Source organism: Canis lupus, chromosome 1 (assembly GCF_003254725.2).
Source record: "Canis lupus dingo isolate Sandy chromosome 1, ASM325472v2, whole genome shotgun sequence".
In the NCBI taxonomy this organism is placed as follows: Eukaryota; Metazoa; Chordata; class Mammalia; order Carnivora; family Canidae; genus Canis; species Canis lupus.
Window position 1 is genome coordinate 75,160,753 of NC_064243.1, and position 26,774 is coordinate 75,187,526.

At 39.7% G+C, this 26,774-nt stretch overlaps 1 protein-coding gene across 5 annotated transcripts in view; it reads left to right on the plus strand.

Annotated features, from left to right (window-relative positions):
• Positions 1 to 22,779, plus strand: part of SLC28A3 (solute carrier family 28 member 3) — a 69,275-nt gene extending 46,496 nt beyond the window's left edge. For 3 of the 5 annotated variants that reach the window (XM_035700289.2, XM_025423188.3, XM_049116210.1), the window contains 5 exons: positions 4,972 to 5,053; positions 5,968 to 6,066; positions 6,303 to 6,423; positions 7,346 to 7,497; positions 8,175 to 11,062. In XM_035700289.2, the coding sequence (XP_035556182.1) occupies positions 4,972 to 5,053; positions 5,968 to 6,066; positions 6,303 to 6,423; positions 7,346 to 7,472 (429 nt within the window). In that variant the 3' untranslated portion in view covers positions 7,473 to 7,497; positions 8,175 to 11,062. Of the gene's footprint in view, positions 1 to 4,971; positions 5,054 to 5,967; positions 6,067 to 6,302; positions 6,424 to 7,345; positions 7,502 to 8,174; positions 11,063 to 22,665 lie in introns of those variants that run through there. The other 2 variants (XM_035700283.2, XM_025423189.3) reach the window with 2 other exon arrangements.
• Positions 22,780 to 26,774: the final 3,995 nt, after the last annotated feature.

Sequence of the window (26,774 nt, forward strand, 5' to 3'; positions counted from 1 at the left end):
ATAAATAATAGCTGAGAACTTCCCTAATCTGGGGAAAGAAGCAGGCATTCAGATCCAAGAGGTAGAGAAGACCCTCCCCCAAATCAATAAAGATCATTCAACACCTTGGCATTAAATACTGAAACTTGCAAGTTTCAAAGAGAAAGAGAAAATCCTTAAAGCAGTGAGGGACAAGAGATTTTTCACTTATATTGGGAGAAATATCAGATTAACAGCAGACCTCTCCACAGAGCCTGGCAGGCCAGAAAGGTCTGGCATGATATTGACAGGGTACTAAATGAGAAGAACATGCAACCACGAATACTTTATTCAACAAGGCTGTCATTCAGAATCAAAGGAGAGATAAAGAGCTTCCAAGAGGCAGCTCTGAAAGAGCTAGGCAGAAACTGAAAGAATATGTGACCCCAAAACCAGCTCTGCAAGAAATATTAAGGGGGACCCAGTAAAAAGAAAGAGGGAGCCCAAAGAAACAATCCACAAATACAGGGACTGAATACATAATACAATGACACTAGATTCATATCTTTCAATAGTTAGTCTGAACGTAAATGGGCTAAATGATCCTATCCAAAGACACAGGGCATCAGACTGGATAAAAAAGCAAGACCCATCCATATGCTGTCTACAAGAGACTCATTTTAGACCTAAGGACACCTCCAGCCTGAAAATGAAGGGGTGGAGAACCATTTACCATTCAAATGGCCCTCAAAAGAAAGCTGAGTTAGCAATCCTCATATCAGATAAACTAGAGTTTATCCCAAAGACAGTAGTAAGAGATGAAGAAGGACACTATATCATACTTAAAGGGTCTATCCAACAAGAAGACCTAAGAATCATGAATAGTTATGCCCTTAATGTGGGAGCCACCAAGTATATCAATCCATTATAACCAAAGTAAAGAGATACTTAGATAATCATATACTAACAGTAGGAGACTTCAACAGGGCACTCTCAGCAAGTAACAGATCTTCTAAGCAGAACATCACCAAAGAAACAAGGGTCTTGAATGATACTTTATCAAATAGTTTTTACAGATATATACAGAACATTGCATCCAAATGCAACTGAATACACATTCTTCCCAAGCGCACGTGGAACTTTCTCTAGAATAGACAACATATTGGGTCAGAAATCAGGTCTCAACCAATACCAAAAGATTGGGATTGTCCTCTGCATATTTTCAGACCACAGTGCTTTAAAACTAGAACTCAATCACAAGAAGAAATTTGGAAGAAACCCAAAAACATGGAGGTTAAAGAGCGTCCTACTAAAAGATGAATGGATCAGCCAGGGAATTAGAATAGAACTTAAAAGATTCATGGAAACTAGTGAAAATGAAAACACAAACATTCAAAATCTTTGATACAGCAAAAGCAGTCCTAAGAGGGAAATGCATTCCAATACAAGCCTCCCTCAAAAAACTGGGAAAAACTCAAATACACAAGCTAACCTTGCACCTAAAGGATTTGGAGAAACAACAGCAAATAAAGCCTAAACCAAGTAGAAGAAGAGCGATAATAAAGATTAGAGCAGAACTCAATGAGATAGAGATCAGACGATCTGTAGGAGAGATCAACAAAACAAGGAGCTGGTTCTTTGAAAGAATTAATAAGATAGATAAACCCTTAGCCAGCCTTATTAAAAAGAAAAGAGAAGACTGATATTATTAAATCACAGATGAAAGAGGAGAGATCACAGCCAATATCAAGAAAATACAAATTTTGAAAATATGAGCAGCTATATGCCAACAACTTAGGCAATATGAAAGAAATGGATGCATTTCTGGAAACTCACAAATTACCAAAACTGAAACAGCAAGAAATAGAAAACGTGCACAGGCCAATAACCAGGGAGGAAATTGAAGAAGTCATTACAATCCTCCCAAAACACAAAGGTCCAGGGCCAGATGGCTTCCCAGGGGAACTCTAAAAAACATTTAAAGCAGATATAATACCTATTCTACTAAAGCTGTTTCAAAGGATAGAAAGGGAGAGAATACTTCCAAACTTGTTTTATGAGGCCAACATTACCTTGATCCCAAAACCAAAGACCCCAACAAAAAGGAGAATTACAGACCAATATCCCTGATGAACATGGATGCAAAAATTCTCACCAAAATACTAGCCAATAGGATCCAATAGTACACTAAGAGGATTATTCAATATGACCACGTGGAAATTATCCCTGGGATGCAAGGCTGGTTCAACATTTGTAAAACGATCAACCTGTTACATCACATCAGTAAGAGAAAAGACAAGAACCATATGATTCTCTCAGTAGATGCAAAGAAAGCATTTGATAAAATTCAGCATCCATTCCTGATTAAAACTCTTCACAGTGTAGGGATAGATGGAACATTCCTCATACAATAAAAGCCATCCATTAAAAGCCCACAGCAAATATCACTCTCAATGAGGAAAAACTGAGAGCTTTTGCCCTAAGATCAGGAACACAACAGGGATGTCCATTTTCACCACTGTTATTCAAAATAGTACTAGAAGTCCTAGCCTCAGCAATCAGACAACAAAAAGATATAAAGGCATTCAAAATACAAGGCATTCAAATTGGCAAAGAAGAAGTCAACTTCTCCCACTTCACAGATGACATGACACTGTATATAGAAAACCCAAAAGACTTCACCCCCAGATTTCTAGAACTCATACAGCAAGTGGCAATGTGGCAGGATACAAAATCAATGCAGAGAAATCAGTGGCATTTCTGTACACTAACAATGAGACTGAAGAAATAGAAATTAAGGAATCAATCCCTTTTATAATTGCACCCAAAGCATAAGAAACCTAGGAATATACCTAACTAAAGAGGTAAAAGGATCTATATTCTAAAAACTACAAAATACTTATTAAAGAAACTGAGGAAGACACAAAGAAACAAAGTCCATGTTTGTAGATTGGGAGAATAGATATTGTGAAAAAGTCTATACTTCTCAGAGCAATTTACACATTACATGCAATCCTTATCAACACTTTGCTCTTTCTTCATAGAGTTGGAACAAATAATCTTAATATTTGTATGGAATCAGAAAAGACTCTGTATAACCAGTAAAATGCTGAGTAAGAAAACCAAAGCTGGGGGCATCACAATTATTTGGCCTGAGCAACACCTCTTGGTTGTCAGATCAGAACCAGAGGGCTATGCTCACACTTCCACAAATTCACCCTCCATCTTTCTACTGCCCTGTAAACGTGGGCACCTGACATTCCCAGGGGATGGTTAGAGCTGAGGACCAAAGAGAGGCAAGGACACACCACAGCCAGAATGAAAGGAACTCCTATTATATCTGTGAGTTTCCTCTTTACTAAATTAATCCCTTTTCTTTTAAGTATAATTTATGTACAATAAAGTTCCTTTTTTTGTGTATATATGAGTTTTGAGAAATGTATCACCTGTGTAACCACAACTGCAATGAATATATAGAACATTTCTATCACACCTGGAAAATTTGTCTCAGGGCCACCTGCAGTCAATAGTACCCCGACCCACCCCCTCATTCCCAGACAGCCTGATCTTTCATTCACTATAGATTACATTTGCTTGTAAAATCATACAAATGGACTCACTTAGCTTTCATGTAGTTGCATGTATATATTTTCCTTCTTACTATTACTATACTTACTAAGAGTAGTATTCTATTTCATAGATATCCATAATTTGCTTATCGATTTGTCTGTTGAAGGGTATTTGGATTGTTTCTAGCTTGAAGCTATTATAACTGCCATAAATATTCATGTACAATCTTCTTGTGGATATAGATTTTTACTTCCCCAGGGAAAATTCCAAAGAACATTATTGCTGGATAATGCAGGCTATGTCTACCAACTTGATAAGAAACTGTCAAGCATGTTTGTACTTTATAAACAGGTTGTGTCAGTTTATATTCCCACCAACAATGTACAAGAAATCCAATTATTCTACATCCTTGTCAACACTTGGTATTGTCTGATTTTTTAGCCATTTTATGGATGTATAGTATTATGTTACTGTTTGTTTTGCATTTCTCTGGTGACTAATGATGTCAAACATCTTCTGATGTGAGATATATATATATATCTTGTAAAAACTATAACTCAATCACAAGAAGAAATTCTGATGTGATATATATATATATATATATATATATATATATCTTGTAAAAACATTTTAGTCATTTTTTATTAGGTGCTTGTCCTCTTATTATTAAATTATAACAGCTCTTTATAGATTCTAAATAAATCCTTTGTCAAACAAATGTAATGTGAATATTTTCTGGAACCAATCTTATATCTTCAGTAGCTAGCACTGGGCCTGGTACATTATAGCAGGTGGCCAGGTCATACTGAATATTAGAAGTTATCATTGGGGGTGCCTAGGAAGCTCAGTTGGTTAAGCAGCTGCCTTTAGCTCAGGTCATGATCCTGAAGTCCTGACCTAAGCTTGCTTCGCCCTCTGCCCATCCCCCAGCTAGTGCTCTCTCTCACATAAATAAAAATATTTAATAAAAACAAGGAAGAAGGGATGCCTGGGTGGCCCAACGGTTGAGTGTCTGCCTTTGGTTCACGTCATGATCCTGGGGTCCTTGCATCCAGTCTTGCATCGGGCTCCCCATGGTGAGCCTGCTTCTCCTTCCGCCTATGCCTCTGCCTCTCTCTGTGTGTCTCTCATAAGTAAATAAATAAAATCTTTAAAAAAAAATTTTTTTTCATTGGGCTGAAAGTGGCATTTGTAGAGGCCAAGATTATCAATTCCAACTCCTTTGTAGAAAATCTCTGAATCCACACAGCCCTTTTCCCTCTCTCAAGATTCAAGGGGAGACAAAAAAAAAAGTCTATGAAACAACAGTTGTTTGACATCATGCACTGAATATTTATTTGTCAATATTAATTCCATAGTCAGAAAAGGAAGCCTGGTTAGGATGTCAGATTTACTAAGCTAGTCACGCCATGTATACTTCTAAGTGTTTATGCTTGTTTACAGATTCGTTCTGAGACAATTGCCACTTACGCTCTCTGTGGCTTTGCGAATATCGGTTCTCTAGGAATAGTGATCGGCGGACTTAGTAAGTGAAAAGAATTTTCTTTAATAATGTATGCGACATAAACATACATTCAATCTCCATCTGGCTCTGTAACATTATTTGTGTCAGGGGAAGAAAAGGCCCTGGGACAGTAGTAAACCCTTTGCAGCCTATTTTTATCCCTGCTCTGCCATATAGTTTTCCTTTGTATACCCAAGCTAAACTCAGAAAGAATTTGTTCAAATGTGCAGGTGCTTGTCTACCCAAGGATGACACTAGGTCTCACTTTGTATGACAATTCCAGTCAACTTTTAAGGGCCACTGGAGAAGGATTCTGAGGCCTAGTGAAAGTGGAAAATGCTGTTATTAATTAGTGATGTCTTCCATAGGCATAGAAATAAATGGTGACGATGAGTTGCAAATGTTTGGATCTTTCCTTGAAATCTGTTTGCCTTGCCATGCTCTCCATACACTGTGATAAAACTTAGGACTCACTTCTTCTGTAAAAAATGGAAGCTTCTGGGCCTGTGGACAAATGTATTCCTTTCCTCTCCCACCAGAGAACTTCTCTGGATGTAAAGCTCATCATTAAGCTCTAGAATCTTTATTTTTCCCAGCTAATTTGGAAAAAAAGGAAGGAAGAAAGGAAGGAAGGAAGGAAGGAAGGAAGGAAGGAAGGAAGGAAGGAAGGAAGGAAGGAAGGAAGGAAAAGAAAGAAAGAAAGAAAGAAAGAAAGAAAGAAAGAAAGAAAGAAAGAAAGAAAGAAAGAAAGAAAGAAAAGAAAGAAAGAAAGAAAGAAAGAAAGAAAGAAAGAAAGAAAGAAAGAAAGAAAGAAAGAAAGAAAGAAAGAAAGAAAGTCATGAGACTCCCAGCCCTAGAACAATTCTCAGAGGCTGGGGATTTGGAATTCCCAATCAATTACCTCAACATTAATCTCCTTCTTCCATGTTTCCCAGCATCTATGGCTCCTTCCAGAAAGCGTGATATCACATCGGGGTCAGTGAGAGCTCTGATTGCAGGGACTGTCGCCTGCTTCATGACAGCCTGTATTGCAGGTACCACATGCCATCCTTTGTGTCCTGTCTTCCAGAGCCCACAGAATGGCAGCTTTCAGGGGGGCCGTGCCTCCAACCTGCAGATGCAGCATATGCTACTGTCGGAAGCTGAGAGGCAGAGCTGCTGCTGAGCATATTGTAAAGTGAAATGTGTGGAACATGGTTGAAAAGCTAGGAACAGGAGGGCACAGTAATGTCGTAAATTAATAAAATAGATGACACTATTTCACTTCCAGGACTACTCTCCAGCACCCCTGTAGACATCAACTGCCATTACATTTTAGAGAATGCCTTCAACTCCAGTTCACCTACGAACACAACAGATGTGGTATCTTGTTGTCAATCTCTATTAAACAGGTATTGTATTCTTGAGTCTAACTTCTTCATATCTATTATTAATAAACAAATTAGGCCTATAGAGCCCATCCACTCATTTTTATAACTTTATAAATCTGTTTAAAAATAAGAACCTGTGGGACACCTGGGTGGCTCAGTCAGTTGAGTGTCCGATTCTTGGTTTCAGCTCAGCTCATGATCCCAGGGTCCTGAAATGGAACCCTGCCTCAGGCTCAGAGCCTAGTGGGGAGTCTGTTTGTCCCTCTCCCTCTGTTCCACCCCCCACTCACACTCACACACACACACACACACACACACTCTATCTCTCTCTCTCTCTCAAATAAATAAACTTTTTAATAAATAAATAACTTGTGCAAAAATTTATTTGGATTTAGATCACCCTTCATTTTGACTTTTCTCATCTGAGACTAGGACCTATAATACTAGCTAGTGCTATGCAAGCATTTCTTATGCCCTCAGCTTTGTGATAGGCACTTTGTATGAATTAGCTCATTTAACCCTGGAAACCACAGTATAAGGTAAGAACTATTGCTCTTTTTAGTGTTCAATAAAAATAGGCCTTGAGGAGGCTATACCACTTTCCCAAGACCAATAAAGATGCAAACTTTAGGTCTTTCTGTCTATAGAGTCCATGCCCTTAACTAGTACCCAAGCACTAATTCTTTGTTACTGCCTCTCTTTCAAGGGCACCAAGCAGTGCAGGCTGTCCTGAAAACATGGTGATAGCGATAGTGGTGGGCTACAGTGCATGAGGTGCCACCAGTGACCCATCTGGCCACTCCCACTCTGTACAGTTTCTATCTGCAAAATCAATATCCCTACCCCATTTGCCCTTTGATGCTATGTTTAATCTGACTTCTCCTGCTTATCTACTTTTTCTGTTCTACAGCCCAACTAACTGTTTTATTACACTTTTCACCAGCACTATTGTCAACGGTCCTGGTGTCATCATCCCAGGAGGAAACCACAGCTTGTCTTCTTTAAGGGGCTGCTGCAAGTTGTTAACTCCACCAACACTGAACTGCAGTTGGATCCCTGATACATTTTGAGTGCAGCTGCTTCTCCAATGGAACTGTAGGTATAGATGCTGAATTTTCTGCTTTGGGGAGGAAAAAAAACTATTCTTCACAGACTGATACTTTCATTGTGGAATCAGCTTTAATCGGAAAAAAGGAAAACAGGAGTGAACCTTTCGGATCTCCAGAATCACGCTCCTTTCCTTCTTTCCTTCCCTTCTGCAAACCCTTCCCCACTAACAACTACTATGGTATCTTAAGATGAGCTCTTGTCTCCAGTCCCAAAGATGTTTTCTGACCCTAGAATTTTATGACATTTTACCAGAATACAGGCATAAATGAAGGGTAACAACAATGGGGCTGTGGCTCAGCCACACCCAGAGTGGCTCCCTTCTAAAATGACTTAGGGAGGTCACTGCAGTCATCCTGGCTGACCTAAAACAGCCAGAAGTTGAATCTCACATGGAAAAGAATCAATCACTTATCACCTGCTCATTGCCTGCCTGAGGAAGTCCTACAGAAATCAAGCATTCCCTAAGAGAACTTTTTGACCATTCTAGAATCAGGTTTCAAATACTATATGCTTAGAGATTTATACCAATCAGCTTACCCGAAATTTTGCTGCAATAGGATATAAGTCAAAAAACTTGGTGACTTGCAAGTTTACTTTTCTCTTACACCATATGCCTAGTGAGGGTCAATTCTGGTGGTAATTCATATTGTCTTCACTTCTAGGACCCAGGCTAAAGGAGCAGCCACTATGTGGGGTATGTTGTGAGAGGTGGAAAAAAAGGTGGCTCTTAAAACTTCTGCTACGAAGGACCCTTCACTTCTACTACATTCCATCACCCAAAGCTAATCATGATGAGCACAATGTCAATGGTTATGGATGAATTATCCTGTCCTAGGGAAGGATAGTGAGCATTTTGGGGGAAAAAAATATGATATACTACATGGATGCACGATATCCATGTCTCCCTTCAAGGAGTCACCTGTCCCATAACAGAAAGCCTACTCGTGTGTAAAATTGGTTTGTTCCTGTTGACATTACTGGAAAATAGCACAACTTTTCTGTTGAAATGTCCCTTAAGAACCACTGGAGGGAGAAAACTAAGTCCTGGTTGACATTCGAAGCCTTCCACAGACACCATTCACCAGGAAAGCAGCAGCACCAAAGCTGCTTCCTGGGTATTAAATAAGAACCTTCCTCAATGGGTTCTGAGATTTAATGTGTGTCAGAAGAAAATTCCTGAGACAATGACAGGGTCTCTTAAATGAAATGCTCATCGCCAATTCTCTTAATAACACAAAGACCACATTGTGTGAGGAAACAAGGACACCAATGACTGAGTCAAAAGGTGATTCCCCAGAAAGAGATACGTGAAAAGGGTTTTTGGAATACTTGAATTTATTTTAGCTATGGTTTCTTTCTTGCTCGTGCACAATTTTTTGAAATGTATATATAAGTAGCTGGTGTGTGTGTGTGTGTGTGTGTGGCAATAGAGGTGAAGAATGATATTAAATGCCCAAAGGACTCTTTATCTCTAAAGTATAATATACTAGGATATTCTTAACTATTGATCATTTGAATCAAATTTTTCTTAAAATTTATATGCCCTTTCAGTATTTAGATTTTATTTTTTTTTATTTTTTTTATTTTTTTTTTAGTATTTAGATTTTACTTTAGGAAACTACATTTACATGTTTTTCCCTCTCTTCTCTATATTCCTTGTGGCAATATTTAAAAAAAAAGTCTTCATTATGTCAGGTGTTCCAGTTATTCATATGTTGGTTCTTTTTGGTTTACTGTGGCTATTATCTTTCTAACTCCTTTTTATCGTGTCATTTCTTTGCAGTTTTCTATTTTGCTGATTCCTGAGACTCTCAAAGAGAATTTCTTTCCTCTTTCTGTGTGCTTCTATGGCCAACTAATTTTCAAATTCTGTCTGTTGCCATTACTGTTCTTTGGATGCTTATAGCTCTTCTCTGAGGTCTCTTACTTCAAAGAAAACAATAATTACTGTCCTGTTTTTAAAGTTTTCTTTTTTTTCAGTTGCAGAAAGTAATATCCATTTGTAATAAAAAGTGACAAACACACACACCTTCCTTCAAACATATATAAACATGTAGAGGATTTGTTGATTCTATGAAACTAGAAAGAGTCCACTTAAATATCTTGTTCAACTTCTTTTCATCTGGCAATATATCTTGGACATTCCTACCAAGTCATTTTATATAGTTCTAACTCTATGCTTCCCTTCTTATTCTGTGTGTGTGTGCGTGTGTGTGTGTGTGTGTGTCTGTGTGTACAATTCCACACAAATGAGGTAATATATATGCTGGGAGAAGGAAGGAATTAAACATCTTACATTCTTGCTACTTGCTTCCTTCCTCTTCCTTATCCCTGACCCACCACATACACGTAACCCAGGTAAAATAACTTGACATATAGCTTTCTGTACTTTTCGTTCCTGTTCAGGTCCTGTTTTACAAACATATCTTATTGAGGATTGGTATTGTTGTTTTACCATAGTGGGATATTCTGGGACCACTCACATTTCTCTGCAGCTTACTTTTCTTCAATAATATTACTTTCTGTGGGATGCCTGGGTGGCTCAGTGGCTGATCATCTGCCTTCAGCTCAGATCGTGATCCCAGAGTTCCAATATTGAGTCTCACAGCAGGCTCCCCATGATGAGCCTTCTTCTCCCTCTGCCTCTCTCTGTGTGTCTCTCATGAATAAATGAATATAATAATAATAATAATAATAATTAATAATAATAATACTTTGTGGATATTCAGGTCCACTGGCAAAACTTTAACTATTTTTGTCAAAGGGTTCATAATATTCCATGACATATTATGTATATGTATTAACCATTCCTCTAAGGACAAGCATCCACTTTTGGGGATTTGATTTTGGTTTTGACTACTTGGAACAATACCTGCCCATTTACTTCACATATTATTAGCTTTATTCTATAGCAGTGCTAGCTGATAAAAATATAATGCAAGTAACATGTGATTTAAAATTTTTTAGTCACCATGTTAAAAATGTAAAAGGAAACTGGTAAGATTAAATTTAATACTATATTTCACCCAATATACCCATGATATTATCATTTCAATGAATTATTAAATATTCTTTTTATTGAACTAATCATTTAAAATCCAGTATATTTTTTATACTTAGAACACATCTTAAGACACATTTTCATTGGCAATACTTGATCTGTATTTAGATTTCATAAAATTTAGTTGAAAGTAAATACACATGCCCAAATTGTTCCAAACACACTTAAAGGCTTTCCAATACCTGAAATGAGCATCAGTTTTTTAAAGTAAAATTTTAGTTTCCTCTGTTCCACATATAAAATAGTTCCATAGTTCAATTAGCAGCTACCATATTGGGCAGGACAAGTCTATATGGTGGTTTCCTAGGTGGACTGACGGGAGTGTGTATATTTGGTATTAATATACGTTGTCAGATTGCTTCTTGGAGAAATATGTTGTCTTAATTTTTACCTGCATTGTGATCTAATCTTTCTAATGTGTTTTATTCATCTACCTTTGTGTGTATATGTGATATTTCTTTTCAAATGCAACCCTGTTCACATAAATCCCATGCTGATTTCTTTTTTAATATTTTCCATCCTTGAGCTGAGGAGGGCATATTATTCTTGAGCCACATGAGAAAGAAGAGTAAGGGCACAGACCAGACAAATGAGCTGATGATAACTTTGGGCTTATTGTATCCAGAAATCTTACCAATCCCCTGTAAATGTTGAATGGGCTCTGGACTGGCAGAAAGTTCCCCTCCTCCCCTTATTGGAGTTTTGGGTACATGGTGATGTCTCCACTCGTCTTTAGCAAACATAAAAGCTGGGAAGCTGCTTGTTCCCCTCAGTTCACCCTACACCCACCTACCTATAGTCTTCTAAGATGGCCAAGATAGGGTATCCATGTGCTTCCTATACATCTGAGGTCCCTCGGTGCTGACAGAACATTGCTGTGAATCTATGCACCCTAAGCCTGTTTCAAGACAAGGCTGTGACAACTATTTTGAGGAATTCTGCACTCTGTCTAGGCAGCCCAGGAAATTTGAAGCTGCCATACTTCTCTCTGTGCCTGTCTTCACATCAGTACAGTTTTCACTAGTCTGAAACACCTTTTATAAACACTGTATCATGAGTCCAGATATGAATATTTCCTAATTTTAATGAAGGTGGAAGCTTGGTTTATTGCTTCTTATTCTGTTCATTGTTTTCTATGGGCTTGAAAAGGAGAGGGGGCAGAAATGGCATTTCTGTCACCAAAGCAGAAGCCATGGCTATACACAAGTTCTCTGGACCTGCAGAGGCCTTATTGTCTCAGCAAAGAGCAGATTGTAGTCATGGGGTGTGAAGAATGTTCTCTGATTTTTCTTCATTTCGTTAATAAAATCAGCACCCCCAAGCAGTTAGATCTGAGTAAGAAGGTCTCTGTAACTATATAGATTACCAACATGCATTCATTTTGCAAGTGTTCCCAAATAATTTCTTTAATATTTCTGAGGCTTAATTAGGCTGGGAGGCCATGTGAAGAGCTTAAGGTGTGCTCTTGCCCATGAGGCTGACTTCCAATTACAGAACAATTCCAAAATCAGGCATGCTTGTAAAGAAGGTATTGAAAGACACAGCGTGCCAGGAAGCATTAAACTACCCTAGATGTACTGGAGGCAGGGATGGGGAGGCAATCATTCACATATTAAACAGGCAGGAATACAGGACTTAAGAAAGAAACGTCTGGTACATGTGCACTGTATGGTACTAATGAACCATACGGTCCTGAGAAAAGCAACTTTTTACAACCTGTTGCTTAATTTTAAAAATTGTTTTAAGCTGAAGGAAAGCATACCCTTAGCTATTCTCTTTCAGGATCTAAAGACAGCATAAACCTAGGATCATTACGTTTTCTTTTATATTACAAAGGCGATGTGATTGACCTCTGGAGGTAGAGTGAGTAATTTCAACCCCGGTCCTTAGTGGACTACTTGGCATTTTCATTTCAGGGGACTCTAGAAAGTAAACAATGAATCTGCATCAAGCCAGCCCCTCTCACCTGTTATGCCTTTTGCAAAATTGGAGGACAAGTTTCTGATAGTAGGGATGCAGCCTATAATCATGCAACTGAGAAAAGTATTTAAATGACAACCTTGAAATGTAGTCCTCTGGCAACTGAGAAGCAACCAGTTTGCCATGAGAAACCAGGAGCAGAGAAAAACTGATATTTTGTGAGCTATATTAATATGCAGAACCAGGCCTACATCTTCCATGTGCTGGGCATGCTTCCAGTAATTTCCATAAGATAAGAGAATTGTAGAACCCTAGGTCATTCATAAATGCTTCCATCTCCTCTAGCCACCCTACCCCAGTCACATAGAGACACCAAACCCATAGATTACTATGGCTACCTCATTCCATAATTGTTGGCCCTTATGTCTGTCTGACCACTAGACTACTAATTCTTATGTATCTCTAGTACCTCGCACCTGGCATCTCATTGACACTCAGTAAATATTTGCTCATTCAATGAATAAATGAATTACAAAATGGTTCATCTTCACATAAGTGGGAATGGTTAATTAGATCACTGTTAAAAACATTTTAAAATCCCATCAAAAATGCATACTCCTAACAAAAATTGCAAGTGATAGACAAGTATGTAACTGAGAAATTGGAACTCTTCCTCCCACCTCTATCTGTTCCCCATAGTTGGCTAAAGGTAACACATTGGTGTCGCTGCTAATTTTTCCCTTTACATGATAAACTATAGTAAGTTATAACAAACTGAAGTGGGTCTTCTTTCAAGCCCGATGTCTGAATCACCTTCACATTCCCTTTCTTGGCAACGTAGGGCACATGGATTTGCCTGTTGTGCAAAACTGTGTTGTACCATGACTAGTGGCCTTCCTGATACTCTTCAAGGCCAATCTTCAATTTAGTAGTGTTTTCCATGTTAAAACTAAATGGAATCATTAAAAGCATCCTAATGCCCAACATAAATAGGTGTATTTTAGGTAACCAGATTCCTTCTGCTTAAATGAACAATTGTTGTGCTATTGGATTTGGAAAAGCTCTTACAGAAAATGGAAAACAACAAACTGGTTGCTACTTCTGTTGGGGGTGGAAGTTTATTTCAGTAGCTAGGAGTCCAGCTCTGGAGCTGAGCTGCCAGGGTTCAAACTCTAGTCCCAGGCACTAGTTCCATTACCTTAGAAATTTATAAAACCTTTCTATGCCTCATTTTCCCTATCTATAAAATGCAAATAAACCTATTTCTGGGATTGGGCAAGATGGCTGAAGAGTAGGGTTCCTCATCTAAGTTAGTCCCACAAACCTACCTAGATAACTTTCAAAACATCCTGAACACCTAAAAATTCGACCTGAGATGTAAGGAGAGAACAGCTGGAATGCTACAGAGATAAAAGCTTTCACTTCAAACAAGGTAGGAAGGTGAAAATATTAAAAAGAAATAAGGTGGGGGAGGGAAACTGTGACTAGCAGGGCTAAAGCTGAGTGGTGAAAGCCTCCGGTACATGAAAGCTCAGCCCTGGAGAAGCAGGAACTTTAAAAATCTGTGCCTGAGTTTTCCCTGATGGAAAAGTGCTTAGCAGGGCAGTTGGGCAGAATCACAGGAGGGGCAGTGAAGCCACAAGATTCCTGGAGTCACTGTAAGAGAAGGAGTATCCAGAGGAAAGCTCACCAAAAATCAAGGTCTGATATCAGTAAAGGAGCACCGCAGTCTTCTGGGGCATTTGGGAGAAACCCACTAGTTATGCAGGCCAGCTCTGGAGCTACCTTTACACTAAAGCCCAGCAACAGACAGAGGTGGCTGTCTTCTGTTCCCTTTGGGAGAGGCAGTCCCCAGGACCATGGATCCAGTGGTGCAGGGCCCTCCATCCAAGGGCACCAAAGCAGACAAAGCCGGCTGTCTTGGGACAGGGGGAAGCCAGGAGGGCACAGGAAAGCAAGAACTCTCCTGCCACTGGGCGCTTGGCAAATGTGCAGATCGGTGCACCCACACCTGCCACCAGGAGCAACTAGGCCAGTGTGGACTGGGAGACTGTGGTTCGGCACTCGCAGGGAGCTTGACTCCAGAGATGGAAGTCTGCTGGCTGCCATTTTCCCCCTCTTTGTTTTACCTTGTGCCTGGGAGAGGCAGGGTGTCTAGGGAACAAAAGTCTCACAGGATAAACAGCTCACACTGAGCCCAGCATCTGGCAAGGGATGGGATATCTCCACCCAAGCACAGACATCTAAGAATCAGTGCAGCAGACCCTCCCCCAGAAGAACAAAGGAGGAGCAAGAGAAAAGCAAGTTTACTGACCAAGCAGCACTGGAAAGCTTCAGGACTGAGGGACAATAGCATAAAGAACTAGAGGATTTTTTTTCATTACGACTTGTTTTTATATCAGACTAAAAATTTGCAGTATTTTTCTCTTTTCCCAACTTAACTACAATATTTTACCAACTCTACATTTTTTTAAGTTTTTTTCCCCTTTCGACGTTCATATTACTACAATTGCATGTCTTAGGTATCTTTTTCACTTCTGGATTCCCTTCAATCTATTCAATTTGATTTTGGTAGATATACAAGATATGGGTATTTATTTTTGTTTTTTCTGCCTCGTTTTGTTTTACAATGGTGGAAGTTAGTACCTTCCAACACACAACCAAAATACACCCAGAACCAAGTAGGACACTCTGGTGTTTCATTCTGTGAGATTATATTCTCTGTTCCTTCCCATTCTGCCCTCTCCTTTATCTTGTTTAGGATTTTATGGTCAATGTTGTGTCTTTGGAATTAAGCACCTTCTAATGTACAGAAGAAAAAACACTCAGAACCAAGATGATCATCCTCTAGGACCCCTCAGGGAGACTACATTCACTCTCCACTACAGCTTCCTCCCAACTACCATTTCCAGCCCTTTTTTTTCTCTCTCTCTTTTCCTTTTTCTTTTCTTCTTCTTTGTTTTTGGTATTTTATTTTAACTACTTTGTTTTACTATTTGTTTTTCACTTTAGAGATCTCATTTTATTTTGTTGTGTTCTTTTTGTTTAATTTTTTTGACTGCTTTGGAATCATCTACAATGTATTTAATTTAGGTTGTGGTTGATATTTTTGAATCAGCTTGCTCATACAGCCACTATGCAATGGACAAAATGACTAGAAAGAAGAATTCATCACAAAAGAAATAAGCAGAACAATACTCTCTGTCCTAGAATTACAGAATTAGGATTTAAATACAATGTCAGAAATTCAATTCAGAAGTATAATTATAAAGCTACCCGTGGTTCTGGAAAAAGCATAAAGGGTTCTAGAGACTTCATTATTACAGAATTGAGATCTCCTCAGGCCAAAATTTAAAATAGATTAAATGAGATGCAATCAAAACTGGATGCTCTAACTGCTAGGGTTAATGGAGTGGAAGAGAGAGTGAGTGATATAAGAGGCAAGTTGACAGAAAAGAAGGAAGCTGAGGAAAAAAGAGAAAAACAATTAAGAACTCATGAGGAAAAGCTTAGGGAAATAAATGATAGCTTGAGAAGGAAAAATATACATCTAATTGGGATTCCAGAAATGGCTGAGAGAGAAAGAGAGGACCATAAAGGATATTTGAATAAATAATAGCTGAGAACTTCCCTAATCTGGGGAAAGAAGCAGGCATTCAGATCCAAGAGGTAGAGAAGACCCTCCCCCAAATCAATAAAGATCATTCAACACCTTGGCATTAAATACTGAAACTTGCAAGTTTCAAAGAGAAAGAGAAAATCCTTAAAGCAGTGAGGGACAAGAGATTTTTCACTTATATTGGGAGAAATATCAAATTAACAGCAGACCTCTCCACAGAGCCTGGCAGGCCAGAAAGGTCTGGCATGATATTGACAGGGTACTAAATGAGAAGAACATGCAACCACGAATACTTTATTCAACAAGGCTGTCATTCAGAATCGAAGGAGAGATAAAGAGCTTCCAAGAGGCAGCTCTGAAAGAGCTAGGCAGAAACTGAAAGAATATGTGACCCCAAAACCAGCTCTGCAAGAAATATTAAGGGGGACCCAGTAAAAAGAAAGAGGGAGCCCAAAGAAACAATCCACAAATACAGGGACTGAATACATAATACAATGACACTAGATTCATATCTTTCAATAGTTAGTCTGAACGTAAATGGGCTAAATGATCCTATCCAAAGACACAGGGCATCAGACTGGATAAAAAAGCAAGACCCATCCATATGCTGTCTACAAGAGACTCATTTTAGACCTAAGGACACCTCCAGCCTGAAAATGAAGGGGTGGAGAACCATTTACCATTCAAATGGCCCTCAAAAGAAAGCTGAGTTAGCAATCCTCATATCAGATAAACTAGAGTTTATCCCAAAGACGGTAGTAAGAGATGAAGAAGGACACTATATCATACTTAAAGGGTCTATCCAACAAGAAGACCTAAGAATCATGAATAGTTATGCCCTTAATGTGGGAGCCACCAAGTATATCAATCCATTATAACCAAAGTAAAGAGATACTTAGATAATCATATACTAACAGTAGGAGACTTCAACAGGGCACTCTCAGCAAGTAACAGATCTTCTAAGCAGAACATCACCAAAGAAACAAGGGTCTTGAATGATACTTTATCAAAGAGTTTTACAGATATATACAGAACATTGCATCCAAATGCAACTGAATACACATTCTTCCCAAGCGCACGTGGAACTTTCTCTAGAATAGACAACATATTGGGTCAGAAATCAGGTCTCAACCAATACCAAAAGATTGGGATTGTCCTCTGCATATTTTCAGACCACAGTGCTTTAAAACTAGAACTCAATCACAAGAAGAAATTTGGAAGAAACCCAAAAACATGGAGGTTAAAGAGCGTCCTACTAAAAGATGAATGGATCAGCCAGGGAATTAGAATAGAACTTAAAAGATTCATGGAAACTAGTGAAAATGAAAACACAAACATTCAAAATCTTTGATACAGCAAAAGCAGTCCTAAGAGGGAAATGCATTCCAATACAAGCCTCCCTCAAAAAACTGGGAAAAACTCAAATACACAAGCTAACCTTGCACCTAAAGGATTTGGAGAAACAACAGCAAATAAAGCCTAAACCAAGTAGAAGAAGAGCGATAATAAAGATTAGAGCAGAACTCAATGAGATAGAGATCAGACGATCTGTAGGAGAGATCAACAAAACAAGGAGCTGGTTCTTTGAAAGAATTAATAAGATAGATAAACCCTTAGCCAGCCTTATTAAAAAGAAAAGAGAAGACTGATATTATTAAATCACAGATGAAAGAGGAGAGATCACAGCCAATATCAAGAAAATACAAATTTTGAAAATATGAGCAGCTATATGCCAACAACTTAGGCAATATGAAAGAAATGGATGCATTTCTGGAAACTCACAAATTACCAAAACTGAAACAGCAAGAAATAGAAAACGTGCACAGGCCAATAACCAGGGAGGAAATTGAAGAAGTCATTACAATCCTCCCAAAACACAAAGGTCCAGGGCCAGATGGCTTCCCAGGGGAACTCTAAAAAACATTTAAAGCAGAAATAATACCTATTCTACTAAAGCTGTTTCAAAGGATAGAAAGGGAGAGAATACTTCCAAACTCATTTTATGAGGCCAACATTACCTTGATCCCAAACCAGACAAAGACCCCAACAAAAAGGAGAATTGCAGACCAATATCCCTGATGAACATGGATGTAAAAATTTTCACCAAGATACTAGCCAATAGGATCCAACAGTATATTAAGAGGATTATTCAATATGACCACATGGAATTTTCCCTGGGATGCAAGGCTGGTTCAACATTTGTAAAACAATCAACCTGTTACATCACATCAATAAGAGAAAAGACAAGAACCATATGATCCTCTAAGTATATGCAAAGAAAGCATTTGACAAAATTCAGCATTCATTCCTGATTAAAACTCTTCAAAGTGTAGGGATAGGGCAGCCCGGGGTGGCTCAGGGGCAGCCCTGGTGGCTCAATGGTTTGGTGCCGCCTTCAGCCCAGGGTGTGATCCTGGAGACCCGGGATCGAGTCCCATGTCGGGCTCCCTGCATGGAGCCTGCTTCTCCCTCTGCCTGTGTCTCTGCCAGTCTCTCTCTCCTCTCTCACTCTGTGTGTGTCTCTCATGAACAAATAAATAAAATCTTTTTTAAAAAGTGTAGGGATAGACGGAACATTCCTCATACAATAAAAGCCATCTATGAAAAGCCCACAGCAAATATCACTCTCAATGAGGAAAAACTGAGAGCCTTCCCCCTAAGATCAGGAACATGACAGGGCTGTCCATTCCCACCACTGTTATTCAACATAGTACTAGAAGTCCTAGCCTAGGAATCAGACAACAAAAAGAAATAAAAGGCATTCAAATTGGCAAAGAAGAAGTCAACTTCTCCCACTTCACAGATGACATGACACTATATATAGAAAACCCAGGGCAGCCCCGGTGGCTCAGTGGTTTAGAGCCACCTTCAGCTCAGGGCCTGATCCTGGAGACTGGAGATCCAGTCTCATGTCAGGCTCCCTGCATGGAGTCTGCTTCTCCCTCTGCCTGTGTCTCTGCCTCTCTCTCTCTATCTCTCTATCTCTCTCTCTCTCTCTCTCTCTCTCATGAATAAATAAATAAAATTTTTTAAAAGGAGTAAAGTTTTTTTAAAAAGAAAAAAAAAAAAAGAAAACCCAAAGACTCCACCCCAAGATTTCTGGAACTCATACAGCAAGTTGGCAGTGTGGCAGGATACAAAATCAATGCAGAGAAATCAGTGGCATTTCTGTACACTAACAATGAGACTGAAGAAATAGAAATTAAGGAATCAATCCCTTTTATAATTGCACCCAAAGCATAAGAAACCTAGGAATATATCTAACCAAAGAGGTAAAGGATGTATACTCTAAAAACTACAAAATACTTATTAAAGAAACTGAGGAAGACACAAAGAAACAAAGTCCATGTTTGTGGATTGGGAGAATAAATATTGTGAAAAAGTCTATACTTCCCAGAGCAATTTACACATTACATGCAATCCTTATCAACACCTTGCTCTTTCTTCACAGAATTGGAACAAATAATCTTAAGATTTGTATGTACTCAGGAAAGACCCCCAAATACCCAGAGGATTACTGAAAAAGAAAACCAATGCTGGAGAGCATCTAATGCCTGGCTTCAAGCTGCATTACAAAGTTGTGATCATCAAGACAGAATGGTACTGGCACAAAAACAGATGCATAGATCAATGGAACAGAATAGTGACCCCAGAGATGGACCCTCACCTCTATGATTTACCCTTCTTCCACAAAGCAGGAAAGAATATCCACTGGAGAAAAGAGAGTCTCTTCAACAAATGGTATTAGAAAAATTGGAGAGCCATGTGAAGAAGAATGGAAATGGATCTTCTCTCACACCACACACAAAGAAAAAAAAATCAAAATGTTTGAAAAATCTAAATATGCAATAAGAACCCATTAAAATCCTAGAGGAGAACACAGGCAACAACTTGTTTGGACTTGGCCACAGTAACATCTTGCAAGACACACCTGTGAAGGCAAGGGAAACAAAAGCAAAAATGAACTGTTGGGACTTCATCAAGATAAAAAGCTTCTGCATAGCGAGGGAAACAATCAACAAAACTAAAAGAAAAGTTACTGAATGGGAGAAGATGTTTGCAAATGACATATCATATAAAGGGTTAGTACCCAAAATCTATAAAGAACTTATCAAACTCAACACCCAAGAAACAAAAATTCCAGTCATGAAATGAGCAGAAGACATGAACAGACACTTCTGCAAAAAGAACCTACACATGGCCAAAAGCACATGAGAAAATGCTCCACATCACTTGTCATCAGGGAAATACAAATCAAAACTACAATGAGATACAACTTCTTACCAGTGAGAATGGCTAAAACTAACAAGACAGGAAACAATAAAGGTTGGAGAGGATGTGGAGAAGGGGAACTCTTCTACTGTTAGTGGGAATGCAAACTGGTACAGCCACCCTGGAAAACAGTATGAAAGTTCCTCAAAGAGTTAAAAATAGAGTTGTCCTATGACTCAGCAATTGCACTACTGGGTATTTACCACAGATATACAGATAAAGTAAAATTCCGGGACACCTGCACTCCAATGTTCACAGCAGCAAGTTCACAATAGCCAAATTGTGGAAGGACCTTCAATGTCCTTTGACAGATGAATGGGTAAAGAAGCTGTGTTGTGTATCTACAAAGGAATATTACTCATTCATAAGAAAGGACATGGAAATGGAGGATATTATGCTGAGTGAAATAAGTCAATCGGAGGACAATCATCATATGGTTTCAGTCACATGTGGAATATAAGAATATAAGAAATAACGAAAGGGACGATAAGAGAAAGGAGGGAAACTGTGTGGGAAAAATTAGAGAGGGAGGCAAACCATGAGAGACTCCTAATTCTGGGAAACAAACAAAGGGTTGCAGGAGGGGATGTGGGTGGGGGGATGGGGTCACTGGGTGACAGCACAAGGAGCACCCAGCACTGGGTGACAGCACTAAGGATGGGGTCACTGGGTGACAGCACAAGGAGCACCTGATAGAATAAGCACTTGGTGTTATACAATATGTTGGCAAATTGAATTTAAATAAAATATTTCGTTTTAAAAAGAACATTTCTGTTTCCCATATGACTAAGGGATTGTGGAAAATCTGGCACAGCTAAGTTACTTCTAATAAATTTGTAAAAGCTTTACAAAGTGTAGGATTTGAACTTCTTAGGTCTTTATCATGAGTATAGTAAAATAATTAAGGGTGTAACTTATAGTTGACAGCTTCTCTTCTAAATTCCATGAGAACAGGGATGATATATGCAGTCTCAGCGGCCAGCATTGCATAAACCATAGCAGGTACACAAAAAAATATTTGTTAGACGACTGAATTAGAACCCCTAAGACCCAGGAAACTATATGTCACATTAAGGGTTGAGAAGAAAGGCTGATAGGAAACAAGAAATGGAGAAGTCTGGGTGGTAGGAGGAGATTACCAACATGTGTATCACAGAAGCCAGGGACAAGAGTGTTTTAAGGGAGAAGTGACCCATTGTGTATAATGAAAACTGGATGGAAGGACATGAAAACCATCAATGGCTCCACCCTCATGACTTAAGCACATTATTTTTTTGTCTATTTATCTTTATAGTCACAATGAAAGAGTCTGTATAATTTCTAGAAGGATAACTTCCTTATCTATTTTGATCCCAATTTCTCCAGGCCGGTAATAATCGAATATTCTACTGCTAGATTCTGCAGTTTATCAAACTTCTATTTGCAAGTTAGGCTATTTTCCTGCCAAACTCTGTCCTTAAACAGTTTTGTTTCCTTGAATTCAGTTCTCATCCTCATTCTGCCAGCCTGTAACCCGTGAAATGGGCAAGAATCCGGAGACATTGAAGCCTTCACACATGACTCAGAAAGCAAACTCCAGTAGAACTTACTGACTTTCTGAAAGCTTGAACCAAAAAAAACCAGTCACCTAATAGGATCCAAAGCCCTTGGCCACCTCCAGTCAACATCTCTGCCAGTTTCCATGCCTCCAATCCCACAGTTCTTTGCAGCCCACTCATCTCCACACCACAAATGAAAGCAGATGATTGTCCATTGCTGCTGCACTCCCTGGGTCTGCATTAGAGTTAATTGGTTCCTTTTACAATGAAATGAGAGCCCCTCAACAGGGGGGAGTTTCACTTAATTCACTTACAAATTGTCAGATTAACAAACCTTGGGCACACAGGGAAGCCATGTTCTGCCTTTCCATTTTCCAGACAGAGGAAGTAATTATAGGTCTCTAGTATTTACAGCACGATGAAGAGGACCAGATCCCTCCTCTTTTAGGGTCCCCGCTAAGACTATGCTTTGTGTCTAAGTTATTCTATCAGGCTATAATAGTTACATCTCTCCAGAGGCTGGAGAACTTAGACTCGGGATTTGAACCGGGAAATGCAACCCTGAGATCTGGGGGCATGATTCTATCAAGGGATTCTCTGCTCACAACTGCCTTGGCTCCCAAAGAAGGTGGATCATAGGCCACGTGTGAGAAGCTTCCAAGGAAATAGTCATCCTCTGGGTGTTTATGCTGACCTTTGCATTCATTTTCTAGTAAGATCTATCTCTTCATCTTTCTGCATAGGTTTACTGGAGGCCTGTCTTTTGGGGAATTGGGCTACAATTTCTTCTTGGGCTCTTAATCCTGAGGACTGATCCTGGATTTATGGCTTTTGATTGGTTGGGCCAACAAGTTCAGGTAAGTTGAGTTCAAATGAACATCTTGCCAATAAGTGCTTTTAGTATTTGGATATAATCCTCAAGACATGTCAGAAATAGGTTCAGCTTGACACAGCTGGCACCTCTGGGGCGGGATGAAAGGGACAATCAGGATAGGATAGTGATGTCATGGATGATATGGGGGAGAGACAACAATTATTAAGTAATAATTAAACAGATTAACATATTCTACACAAACAAAAATGTAGGTCAACTAATGCAGATGAATAAACCTATTTCTGCACACCAGACAGGATTACCCTAGTGGATTGACACAGCGGGCTCCTTCTTAAGCATCCCAGAGTCATACTGAATGTCACAAACGACAGGAAATCTGTATGCAGTTATAGCTCAAAAATATACTTCCACGCCATCTACTGGAGCGGGGAAAGCTATGAGGATAGTCCTTCCACAACTCACCAGCAAGTTTGCTGGGCTCCTCCTTGGTCGACTGTAACCACCAATTCCAGGTTGTAATGATTGTCGGCTCTTCCTTTCTTTAACTCAGACCTTCTTGGAATATACTAATGCTGGTGCAGAATTTGTCTTCGGTGACACGTACGCAGACCACTTATTTGCATTTAAGGTAAAACCAAATCCCTTTTTGAAGTAGTTACCTCCTTTCAGGACCGTCTGGGTCTTTATAGACATTCTGATAGAACCTGACCAGAAACCAGATATACACCTGCTGGTCATGTCCTACATAGATAGCACAGCATCGCCTTTTTCCACTTATCTGATTTTATCTGAAGTCCACAGATTGTAAAGATTTTCTTTGTGACTACAGCACTGAGAGAAACATCTAGAGGAAGTCAGAAATATACAAATAGTTTTGAGGGGGCTCCTAGCATTGCCTGAGATACTACTGAAAAGACCTATGGGGTAATAGTATCTGTGACATCAGGGAAAGGAACACTTGGTACCTGGCCATGATCAGGCACATGGCCACTGAAGGCTTCTAGGCCCAGGATCAGTGACAGCTCTGTGCTCAGGAACCCCATCAGCCTCCCAACAGGAGACTGCTGCCCACCCACATTCACCTCTGTTCTTCCAGAGCCATTTCCGTGCAAAACCTTTCGTGTCCTTCCTTCAGCACAGCAGACCTGGAGGCTGACCCTTCTCCCAACCAAAGGAGGGACATTATTCTCCAGGGGAAAAGCATTCTGGCCTCCCTGCACTCCCACACACCCAGGAAGCACAGTTTCCCCTGTCAAGACCCTGCAAATACTTGTTGATGAGTCCCAAGGATAAATTTGGCTTTTTCTACAGCATTCTTTCTTGCAGTGCCATTGTTTCTATACTTCTAAATTGTTTTCTCACTTAGGGACTCTAAGCTTACCTCCAAACTACCCAGTATAAAAGACCATCTTTTATACTGATTCTTGACTTGTTGATTTTTTAAACTGCTGATTTGATGCTTTGGTGCTGAGATAACTAAGCCATCTCCAAAAGGCCAAAGGTTTGGAAATATGCTGCTATCAAGAATTGAACCTAGACCTGGGAAAAAGAAAAGTCACTGGGAAAGCCTAATTTGCTACTCTTTAGACTTTTCCTGCCCACCCACCCACCCACCACCTCCTCTTCCCCAGAGCAGTGGCCTCCATCCTTTCTGCCAAAGCAGAATCCCTGTGGGAACATTCACGAGATAAGCCCCAATAATTCCCTGAAGCTTTCAGGAAGGCTCTGCTTGCCCATTAAAGCCAATAAAAGCATATAAGTGAGCTCTGAGTAATGGCACAGAATGTCTTTTAATATATATTATTAATAGATTTTTTGAATTAATTCTGTACAAATTGTCCTTGGTCATTCTATGTGTCTGGTGGCAGCTTGTCCCTGGCCATTTAGCTGGAGAACAGAGGGGAAGGGGTACATAGGGGCAGGAGTGCGGAGGGACCCAGCCCACAGCTCTGTGTGTTCTCTGCAGGGTAGAAACCGCTCACTGTGGAAACAGGCTGCATTGAAGGCACCCAAAAACGTCAGGGAAACAGGATCCAAAAAAAGACAATTGTGGTATCACAGAAGTAAACTAGCTTCCAAAGTTCATTTTTTTAGCAATTAAAAAAATCTATAAATAAAATAATTGTTATTTTAAAAGGAGAGAAAATGAGTGGGAAAAATCAGAGAGGGTGACAAAACATGAGACACTCCTAACTCTGGGAAACGAACAAGGGGTAGTAGAAGAGGAGGTGGGCAGATGGATGGGGAGATTGGGTGACATGAACTGAGGGGGGCACTTGACGGGATGAGCACTGGGTGTTATACTATATGTTCTCAAATTGAACTCCAATTAAAAATATACAAAAATAAAAAACAAATAAAAGCTAAACGAATAAGTGCTTACTCTCTGGAAGGCAGTGCACGTAAGCACATATCATGCCATATCTGATCCCTGTAGCCTTTCTAAATAAGAAATCTGAGAGGTGACTCGCACTCAATTTTGACCAGGATATTCTGCTAATGAGGCTGTTTAATATCAGAACTTCAAGAATATCTGCCAGTGGCCTTTAGTTTGTTGATCTACTGGTTACAAATCCCCCCAAAACTGCATTCCTTCTCTGAGTAACTACAGTAAGAAAACATCATCGCAGAGAAACAAAAAAAAAAAAAAGTCAAGTTTCTTATGAAATATACTCAAGCTTATCCAGAGCAAATTCAAATAAGAGATTATAGATGGGGAAACTGCCTGATTAAAGTGTCACTTGATTCAAGAGGAGTTTCCAGTATGTTGATGATGTTTCAGCAGGGCAAAGGAGGCAGGAGAGAGACCTGATCTGAATCATACGAATATACCAAGGCCGACATCAACTCATGATTGCTTTCATCCTCCCAACTCACCCCCAGGTCCTGCCAATCGTGGTTGTCTTCAGCACCGTAATGTCCATGCTTTACTACCTTGGATTGATGCAGTGGATCATTAGAAAGGTACTGGGACTTGAAACGATTGGGTGACAGGTGTACAGCTGCTTATTTGGGGACAAAGTCTTAAATGCCTTTTATCTAGGTTTTCCCAACATGCCTTTATGTTCATACCAAGATCCTCCATCACCTCCTCTTCCACCCCAAGTTATTAGACCCTCGCCAAAAAATTCTACATGTAGCCATAGAGCAAGTCTCGGAGACATTTAACGGGGCTTTGACCTGCTGGCTATCTTCAGGAAACCTTAGTAATTACTTCTTTGACCAAAGTATTGACTCCAGCAGAGCAGACATCTGTGGGGAGAACAGCACCCTTCCTTCATCCTGGCTGTGTTTCCCTGTGCCTTACACGGAGTCCCGGCTTTCCCTCAGGATGTTGCAAAAGTGGAGACGCCTGCTCTAGTTGTTAGAAGATCAAAGCAAGAAGGGGAAGCTGCTTTGTGTTTCTGAGGGACTTGATAAGCACACACAAGTTTTGTTTTTTTTTTTTTAAATAAAAATCGTCTGAAAAGTTAATCTCATTCCTGCCACCTCAGCATCTGTCAGTTCTACTAGACTTGTGTTAAATCAGAACCTGAGGAAATGTGTAAGTTAGTGCAAATGCACACTCAAACCAGGCGGTGCATACAAAGATTGGGCACAGCCATAGCCCTCCCTTGATCCTTGTAAACACATAAATGAGAGGGAAGGAGAGACAAAGGAGAAGGAGAGAGAGGGAGTCAGGGAGGCAGAGAGAAAGAATAGCAGCTGAATTCAGAATTTCAGCAACAGTGTAATTTTCTGATTGTTGACTTGAACATTCAGCAGTACTGGGCTCATGTCTAAGCAGAAAGGAAGGACAGAATGCAACAGGATGTCCCCATTCTGAAGCGGGCACCACAGTCTCTAGCGGAAGGGCCAGTGTAGAAGTGGGACCATAAAGCATGTTCATTTGAGAGTTTAGCACAAAAGGCCAAACCTCAACTACATCCCACTACTTACTAGCTGGGTGATCTTAGACACCCAGGTGTTCTGTGCCTTGGATTCCTTTGCTATAAAATGGCTATGATTACAGGACCT